The 10353-nt window shown below is 39.2% G+C and overlaps 1 protein-coding gene across 1 annotated transcript in view; it reads left to right on the top strand.

Moving 5' to 3' along the window:
* The first annotated feature begins 284 nt into the window (after positions 1-284).
* Positions 285-10353, top strand: part of LOC100785648 (uncharacterized) — a 26789-nt gene continuing 16720 nt past the window's right edge. Inside the window, exon 1 of the mRNA XM_003541123.2 lies at positions 285-697. Within this exon, the coding sequence (XP_003541171.2) occupies positions 285-697 (413 nt within the window). The remainder of the gene's footprint in view (positions 698-10353) is intronic.

Below are 10353 nucleotides of genomic sequence, written 5' to 3'. Positions count from 1 at the left end.
TTTAGCCATATCTTTAGCTTATATATCTTTAGCTTGTAATCTTGTATATAAGCAAATGGTGCTTAATGAATTATTCGAGGAAACAATTTCTTTCATGGTATCAGATTGCTTAGGGAAAGATTTTTGAACCTTCCTCAGCCTTCCGCACACATGCCATAGCATCGTTCAGCCCCTTTCTTCTTCTTCTCCCCTTCTTCTCCATCACCATGCCTGACTCAAAATCTACCTTTCACCCTACTCTTGTTGTATCCAACATAAAAAATCATGTCCCAATCATTCTTGAGATGGAAAATGTCCAATACGCGACATGGGCTGAACTTTTCAAAATTCACGCACGATCCCATAGGGTAATTGATCATATAATTCCTTCATGGGATGGCAAGCAAAAGATTCCACCAACGGAGGAGGAGACAGAACTCTGGTTGACACTAGACGCCACTGTTCTACAATGGATTTATGCCACCATTTCTCATGATCTTTTACATACTATTCTTAAACCCGACACCACGGCAATGGAGGCTTGGAATAGGTTGCGTGATATATTCCAAGATAACAAACACTCTCGTGCCATTACACTTGAGTATGATTTCACCCACACAACCATGGAGGCCTTTTCAAGTGTCTCTGCTTACTGTCAACATCTCAAGTCACTGTCGGATCAACTCAAGAACGTCGAATTTCCGGTCGATAACAGTAGGTTGTGTTAGACAAGCGGCCTCAGATATCTTAAGAAGGGGGGGTTGAATTAAGATATTCCAAACTACTTGCCCTAATTAAAATTCTATTTCACCTTTTTTTTTCAAGTTATGAATTCCCTTAATGACAATCTTCTTAAATATTAATTCAAATAACACAATTTGAATATGAATATAAAGCAATAATAAATAAAGGAGATTAAGGGAAGAGAAAATGCAAACTCAGTTTTATACTGGTTCGGCCACACCCTTGTGCCTACGTCCAGTCCCCAAGCAACCCGCTTGAGAGTTCCACTATCTTGTAAATTCCTTTTACAAGTTCTAAACACACAAGGACAATCCTTCCTTTGTGTTTAGAATTCCTTTACAACAAGAGACCCACAGTCTCTTAATTCCTTAGAGAATGAGTAGAAGAAGAACAATGAATCTCTTTAGAAAGAGATAGATTTTTACAGATTGAGCGCTCAAATAATTCCTTAATGAATTGCAATTGAATTGGCCAAGGAATTCTTAAGAGGATAAAATGAATTTGCTCTCTGAGAGGATAAATACTTTTTGTTCTCAAAAACTCTGTCAAAATCGTGTCTCAAGTCACACATATATAGGCCTTATGAAAGCCATTCAATAACCACATGAAAGGATGTGACTGATGAGAATGTTTTCTGAAAAACTCCTCTGGTAATCGATTACAATAAGTGTGTAATCGATTACACTCTTTAAAATTTGAATTAAAACGTTTAGAAACTGCTGGTAATCGATTACCATATATGTGTAATCGATTACACAGTGCAAATTTTGAATTCAAATTTTAATAGCTGTTGTAAATCAGATTTGGCCACTGGTAATCGATTACATCCTCTGGTAATCGATTACCAGAGAGTAAATTTGTTGAAAAACACTTTTTAGCTTAAAATTCTTGGCCAAACCTTTTGCTAATCCAATTGGAATTCCCTTCCATTTTAATATCCTTTCTAAGACTCTATAGACTGTCTTGATCATCCATCTTGATTAACTCTAATTGCTTTGTCTTGAGTAAATCTTTGAGAAGCATATGATTCATGTAATCCTTTGGTATCATCAAAACTTTCAGCTTGATCCTTTGTCTACAATCTCCCCCTTTTTGATGATGACAATACCTGAAATCAAGACAAGCTATATACAAGATGATAGCACGTTCACACAACCCTTACTCCCCCTATCTTTTGGCATGTATGCCTAACTTTTCTTAACGATAAATTTCTAAATTTCTAATTGATTTCTAACCCATGTTCTCTCCCAAGTTCTCTCCCCCTTTGGCAACATCAAAAAGAACTAGAGCAAGGCAATCAATAGCCAAACATTAACACAATAAATATCCAAACAAAGCCAACCATGTAACCAAAATAAAACCATACATGTGCATAATCAACAAAAGCAATGTCTAGAAATATAATTATAGTGCAAGACTACGATAACTAGAGCAATAAAAAGCCAAATACACGGCGTTAAAACAGAGTACTAATAATACTTAACCACTAATAATACTTAGTCTTAATAATAACTTATAAGCTAAGAGGATGATGGAGGCGGTGGTGGTGGATCAAAGCAAGTACGGATGAAGGAGACATCTTCTTCAACTTTGGTGATCCTTGATTCCATGGCATCAAACCGCATGTCGACTTGCAATTCCCTATTATCAAACTTGTCACCAACAAAAGTTTGAAGACCATCGAACTTTTCCAAAAGCTTTCGAAGAAGAGAGGAATTATCTTCAACTGGTTGGTTGCCTTCATCAACAGTGGGTGGAGCACCCTTTTTGACCCAAGAGCCATCATGCTCTTTGCGGTAACCAAAAGACGCAATCACAGCAACAACAATTAAAAAGGATCTCTTGATTGGAACGTAAGGTTCAGAATCAAGAGGAATTTGAAAATGGCGGAAAAAGAGAGTGACAAGCTGTGGATATGGTAGTGGAGCATTTAATCGCAATGCCTTATGCATGCGATATCTGACTAAGTGTGCCCAGTCAAGTTGACGCCCTGTATGAAAGGCCCACATGATAATTAGATCTTCCTCAGAAACCTGGGCAAGGTTGGAAGACCGTGGAAGCAAAATACGCACAATTAAATAGTGAAGGATGCGGCTTTCAAAAGCCAATGACCCGGCAAGAAGACGTCCGGTCATATCCGCATTGTTGGTGCAAACCAACTGGCGGGCATCATGGGCAGAGAAATCAAATTTCCAGTCGTCATTCAGTGTACCTTCAAATGGTACACCGTCACTGGGTAATTTGGTTAAGTCATGGAAAAGGGACTGGTCAATGACCATTTTTATCCCAAAAATTTCAGAAATCAGAGTGTTGTCCTGAATTTCAAGATTACAATAAAAAGCTTTAACCAATTCAGGATAGATAGGCAATTGTAATGACATAAAAGGTAGAAGACCTAAGTTCTGAAAGGCTTGAATGCAATCAAAGGTTTCAACAGAAAAGAATTCCATATCAATAAACTTAGGGTCGATAATGAAACGAGATGAGAAAAGATTGGAGTACCGTTTCTGCTGTTCATCGGAAGAAAACACTGGGGAAGAGGAAAATGATGCTGGAATTGGTGCTGTGGATGTGCTAGTGGCTCCGGAACGATGAGCTCTTGAAGCCGAAGCGGAGGCGGAAGAACCCTTTCGTTTCTTTGATGATTCTGCCATTTGAAGGAGTTTTTGTAGATTTTAATCGGTGAAATCAAAAGAGAAATGAAAAAGAAGAAGATCGCAATTTACGGGAGTTGATTTAATGGAGAAATGAGTGAGATACGAAGATTTGGAGGTTTGGGAATGGAGGAACGTCGTGAGAGAAAAGGGGCTGCTTAGGGATTTCTGGAAAATGTGATATTTATAGAGCAGGACGCGTGGTAATCGATTACAAGTAATGGTAATCAATTACAGGAGGAGGCAGCCTACTGGTAATCGATTACATGAATACTGTAATCGATTACAGGCTATCTGTTCTAGTGTAATCGATTACAGTATTCATGTAATCGATTACCAGAACAAAGAATAGCCTTTTTCTAAAAGAAAAACTTATTTCTAAGTCTAAAAACTTATACTATCTTAATAATTAATTATACTAACAAAAAGTAAATTAAATTAAACAACACAAGCGTTATACTCAATCAAAACACAATCAATCATTCATAAAAAACAAGAATTCAAACAAGATCAAACAAACAAAATAATCTATACACAATAAATAAGAGTAAATCAACCAATCATTCAATCAATCATCCAATCAATTCCTATTTTTCTAAATCTCTTACGTCTAAGAGACCTAACTCTCTTCTAATAGAGAAGAACACTTCCTTGGGGAGAGGTTTTGTGAAAATATCAGCAAGTTGATTCTTAGTATCAACAAACTCTAATACACAATCTCCCTTTAGGACATGATCTCTAAGAAAGTGGTGTCTAATCTCTATATGTTTAGTTCTAGAGTGTTGAACTGGGTTTTTGGATAGATTTATGGCACTAGTATTATCACACTTAATAGGTATACGATCAATAATGATGCCATAGTCAGATAATTGTTGCTTCATCCATAAAATTTGTGCACAACAACTACCGGCAAAGATATACTCCGCTTCAGCGGTAGATAAAGCAACACTGTTTTGTTTCTTACTATGCCATGAGACAAGAGCCGATCCAATGAATTGACAAGTTCCACTTGTACTTTTCTATCAGTTTTAGATCCGGCAAAATCAGAATCAGAATATCCTATTAAGTTACATGTTGAATTCTTAGGATACCATAATCCTAAATTGATTGTTCCTAATAGATATCTCATGATTCTCTTTACTGCACTTAAATGTGATTGTTTGGGGTTGGATTGAAACCTAGCGCACATACATACACTAAACATAATATCAGGTCTACTAGCAGATAAATAAAGAAAAGATCCGATCATACCTCGATATTGTTTTATGTCTATAGACTGACCAGATTCATCTTTATCTAAGTAACAATTAGTGCTCATCGGTGTAGACATGTGTTTTGCACTATCCATCCCAAATCTTTTGATCAATTCCTTGCAGTACTTGGATTGATTGATGAATATACCTTCTTGAGTTTGCTTGATTTGTAATCCCAGAAAGTACTTTAGTTCTCCCATCATTGACATTTCAAATTCACTTTGCATATCAAGGGAAAACTCCTTGCACAATGAGTCGTTAGTGGATCCAAAAATTATATCATCAACATATATTTGAACCAATAAAATATCATTATGCCTTCTCTTTATGAACAATGTGGTATCCACTTTACCTCTGGAGAAATCTTTTTCTAAAAGAAAATTGCTTAAGCGTTCATACCACGCCCTAGGGGCTTGTTTCAAACCATAAAGAGCCTTTTGTAATTTATAAACATGGTTTGGTTTATCAGGAATTTCAAAACCAGGGGGTTGTTCAACATATACCTCTTCTTGAATTAAGCCATTTAGAAAGGCACTCTTAACATCCATTTGATAAAGTTTAAAATCCATTATGGATGCATATGCCAATAGCATTCTAATGGCTTCTAATCTTGCAACAGGAGCATATGTTTCTTCATAGTCTATTCCTTCTTCTTGATTATATCCTTTTGCTACTAACCTGGCTTTATTTCTAATAATTATACCATGTTCATCTAATTTATTTCTAAAAACCCATTTTGTTCCTATGATAGGATAATTTTCAGGTTTTTCTACTAATTTCCACACATTATTTCTTTCAAATTGGTTTAGTTCTTCTTGCATGGCAATGATCCAGTTATCATCTACTATGGCTTCTTTTATATTTTTAGGTTCAATCATAGATACAAAAGCCATATTATTGCATAAATCTTTAAGAGAATGTCTAGTTGTTACCCCTTTTGAGATATCACCAATAATGTTGTCGAGGGGATGATCTCTTGAAGCTTTCCATTCTCTTGGGAGTTCATCATTGGATTTGAATTCTTCTAGAGGATCTTCATTGTTTCCTTTGTCATTTCTTTTGGAATCTTGTTCATGAATGTTCATATGTTCTAAAGAATCTGCAATGTCATCTAGCATATTCTTTCTTGACAATATAGCATTCGATTCATCAAAGGTAACATGAATGGATTTCTCTATATTCATAGTTCTTTTATTATATATCCTATATGCTTTGCTTTGTAATGAATATCCAAGAAAAATACCTTCATCAGATTTTGCATCAAATTTTCCTAGATTATCTTTACCATTATTAAGCACAAAGCACTTGCAACCAAAAACATGCAGATGAGAAATATTAGGTTTTCTACCATTATACAACTCATATGGGGTTTTCTTTAAAATGGGTCTTATCAAGGCCCTATTCATGATGTAACATGCAGTATTGACAGCTTCAGCCCTGTCATACCCTAATTTCGTCCGGGGACTTTTGCTCGATGACGTGCGACCATTCTTTGGTCCTCGTGAGGTGCTTGGCACCCATCATTAGGCAATTTGTGAAATTCCAGGACATGCCGAAAAACCAAAAAGATATTGATGCACAATCCGTAAGTTTCCGTGACACACCGGAAATCAAATGGAAGCATCGTTGCATAATTAAGTGAGGTTCCGTAACATTCCGTAAGTCAAAAAGGGGATGATTATGTAATCCGCAAGGTTCCGTAACATTACGGAAAGAAAACAAGTATCGTTACGAAATTCGTAAGTTTCCGTAACTTTACGAAAAAAGAATCACCAAAAAACAGCAGAGGGGGTGTACTTAGTAAAAATGGGGGTGCAAATAGCACCCAGGCCCATTTGGGCCCTCCAGAAGATTCCTCCAGAAGGCGGTTGCTTCTGGAGGAAGCAACCCTGCTCGCCTGGGCGAGCTGGGCGGCAACCACCTCCCCTATTTTGCTATAAATAGGGGAGGAAGTGAAGAAGAAAGGGGTCCAGCCCCTGAGGCACTTTTCTCTCTTTCGAATTTGCTTGGAAAAATCGTTTCCGTGAAGAAAATCTAAGCCGAGGCGCTTCCGAAACGTTTCCGTAACGTTTTCCGTGAGGAATTTCGCAAAGGTTTCAACCGTTCTTCGACGTTCTTCATTCGTTCTTCATCGTTCTTCGATCTTCAACGGGTAAGTACCTCGAACCAAGCTTTTCGATTCATTCTATGTACCCGTAGTGGTCCACATTGTGTTTCGTGCATTTTTATTCTCGTTTTGTTTACTTTTTATACCCCCTGTTGACGTGCTTAAGCCATTTTACTTAAGTCATTTCTCGCTTAACTTAAAAACAAAATAAATTTCCACCGAACGTTTGAATTGTATTATCCATTAACTTCGGTTAAAATCAATTCCGACCGTTCGGTCGTGCCGTAACCACGTTGGAAATCAAAAAGAGGTAAAAAATAATATAAATATCAAAAAAAACATCTTTTAGTAAAATAAAGCGGAAAATCAATCGGACGTTTTCTCTTTGGGATTTCTCATTCTTGATCGAATTGATTAATAACTAAAGTGAAACTAAGGCTAAAATCAACTCGCCTAGTCAAGCTCGTCCACAAAAATAGGCTTTTGAAGTTCGTCATTTCAATTTTTCACTAAGTAAAATGGATCATTTTTAAGGTCCAACGCCTTAAAATGATCACCTCTTAAAATCAAAAAGAATCACTTGATAAGAAAGAACTACGTAGGTCTGAGTTCCTCATTGAGGATACGTAGGAGCAAAAGCCCCGCTTTTGTCGACCACCCCAAGAGATCGTTAATGGTCCAATGCCTTAACGTTTCTCTCCTTTCAAAAACAAGAGATCGTTAATGGTCCAACGCCTTAACGTTTCTCATCTTTCAAAATCAAAAGACCGTTTAATGGTCCAACACCTTAAATGACCTTTTGTTCAAATAAAAACATATTTTGCAAAAAAGACAAAAACAACTTAACCAAACACTTTGTTCCGAAAGAACTACGTAGGTCTGATTTTCTCATCCCAAATTGAGGAATACGTAGGAGCAAAGGGAAACACCCTTGTCGACCACAAAAAAAGAAAAATATAAAAAGGGTATAAAGGATATAAGAACATAAAAGGGAACATAAAAATCAAAGTCATGTTTGCACATTCGATTAAAGGCTGCCGTCCCTTGGGACGGGCGTGTGGGGTGCTAATACCTTCCCCGTGCGTAAATACAACTCCCGAACCTTTCACTAAAAAGTTCGTAGATCGCGTCTTTTCCGGTTTTTCCGACGTTTTCCTCAAATAAACGTTGGTGGCGACTCCGCGCGTATTCCTTTCGTGGAATACGCATCCCGCGAGTCACGCGTCGCCCTCCCGCCGAAGGGTAGGTTGCGACAGTTGGCGACTCCACTGGGGACTGTTTTTAGAGAGTTAGGCCATTTAATTTTGTGCAATGTTTTACCGTGACTTACCCCTTTGTTGGTTTCCTTCATTTGTCTTATGTTCTTGTGTATATAAACTATTTGTTGCTTTTTTTTGTATGCATGAGGTAAATATTTATTCATTTGATGCACACAAACACTAACACTATTTGCACACACGGTGAGTTGAAAAAGGGCCCTATACCCGGGTTCGTGGGAACATAAGGAGTGGAGGTGAATCCGTGATCATGCTAGGTCTCCGACTTGCTTGATTACAGTGAACCCTCATCTAGAGTTTTTCTCTTTGAAAACATATTGTTGCTAGTAGTCCCTACTGCTGCAGTATGTTCTTCGAAGGGGATGATACCTCTAGAAACCATCAAGAGAGATATGACTACCTTGGGGGTTATCACTAAAAGCCTAGTTAGCTCTCTCCCTTATAGGTCCCTTAAATAGGGGCACGAAGCAAACACGTTGCGTGCCATTTTTCACACTGCCATGCATGAGTATCATATACCCTTTTGCTTATGTTCGGTAAATATTGTCATACTATGTACATCCCCGTATTGTACCTTTCACATGTGCATCATGTGCGGGTTCCGTCTTAATCCCCTCTCTCGGGCGAACCAACGGAGGGTCCGTGTCACCTTCTTAAATACATACGTTGGGCACTTTGCTACCCCAAGACGTTGTATCTAAGAAGGAGACAATTGCCCGAGCTCCCGTATTCATAAATTGCATCCGTGTCATATGCATTCCTTCATGCATTCATCCATTCTACCCATGATAGATGTCAGAGTTTTGATTCGCACTAGATTTTATTTCACTTTAGTAAAACATGGGATCAAGTCAAAAGCCTTCGCTTAAAAAGAGGTTCTATCAAGTCAAAATCAAGAGCTTAGAGGTCACCAGTTTACGAAAGTTGGGGCAATTAATGGGTCAACTTCAACGGCAAGCCTTCCGCAAAGCCTATGGTAAGCATTTGGGACCTAGCTAGGGTAGAAGTCTCCATGGAACCAATTGCCTCCCTCGCCCAGTATTATGATCAGCCGTTGAGGTGCTTCATCTTTGGGGACTTCCTGCTATCACCAATGGTGGAAGAATTTGAAGAGATCCTAGGATGTCCTCTAGGGGGAAGGAAACCATACCTCTTCTCAGGGTTCTACCCCTCATTGGCCAGAATTTCTAAAAAAGTCCAAATCTCGGCGTAGGAATTAGACCGCCAAAGGCAAGTCGAAAATGGGGTGGTCGGAATACCGAGAAAGTATTTGGAGGTAAAAGCAAGAATCTTGGCAGATAAAGGCGAGTGGACCCCATTCATAGATATTCTCACACTGTTGATTTTCGAGGGAGTCCTCTTTTCAAATGTGGATGGGTTGGTGGACCTGGCAGCGATCGACGTTTTTCTCGCCTATCATAACCACAAGGAAAGTCCGGTTGTCGCTATGCTAGCCGACCTATATGACACCTTCGACCGAAGATGTGAAGAAAGCAATGCAAGGATTGTTTGCTGTACTCCAGCTCTCTATGTGGGGCTGGTTTCACACCTTTTTCTCCAAGAAGGTAGGCCCGTCTATCCGCTACAAGGTTACCGCTCGTGCGTCGAAAAAGGAAAGGCGAATTGGGACCAACTCTTGGCTAGCATGGGGGGGCGTCTGTTAATTGGTTCCCTCGCTAGAAGGAAGGAAGAATCAGGATTCTATCTTCATGCGAAGGATGTCCAAATGTTCCCTTGATGGGAACAAGGGGTTGTATTAATTATAATCCCGTTCTCACCATAAGACAGCTTGGCTACCCCATGAGAGGAGCGCCATTAGACGAAAGCATCATGCCTTTCATCGCACGAGGTTTCGGTGACCACAACGCGAGGGTACTCCAAGGAGTTCGCAAGGCATGGGATGCGGCGTGAAGAAAGGACAGAGAGCTTAGGGGAAGCCGTAATGGGATCATCGGCGGCTATCATAAGTGGCTGAGAGTCCGAACACAAGGACTGGATTGGCTCCCAAATCTAAAGACTGTGAGAGACGATGAGGTTAAAGCTTCGGAAGAAAGTGATGAGGTACAAGCCCTAAAGGCAGAGCTTGAAAGAGCCTGGGTAGTCGAAGAGAAGTTCAAGTCCATAGCCATCAAAGTCTGAAAAGAGTATGATGAACTAAGGGATGTCAACATGGCCACCGATGAAGCCTTGGAATGAGAAACCAAGAAGGCCCGAAAGGAAGAACACGACCAAAGCAAAGTTTTGAGGGGCTTTATAGGGCAGCAATAGTGAGCTCAAGCTCCGAAGAGGTGAAAGGAATCATCACGGGTCAAAGGCATGATCTTGAAGGACGAGCTATC

This window comes from Glycine max, chromosome 12, assembly GCF_000004515.6.
Source record: "Glycine max cultivar Williams 82 chromosome 12, Glycine_max_v4.0, whole genome shotgun sequence".
Taxonomy (NCBI): domain Eukaryota; kingdom Viridiplantae; phylum Streptophyta; class Magnoliopsida; order Fabales; family Fabaceae; genus Glycine; species Glycine max.
The sequence above is the reverse complement of the archived record's forward strand: the minus strand, read 5'-3'. Positions and strand labels throughout refer to the sequence as shown.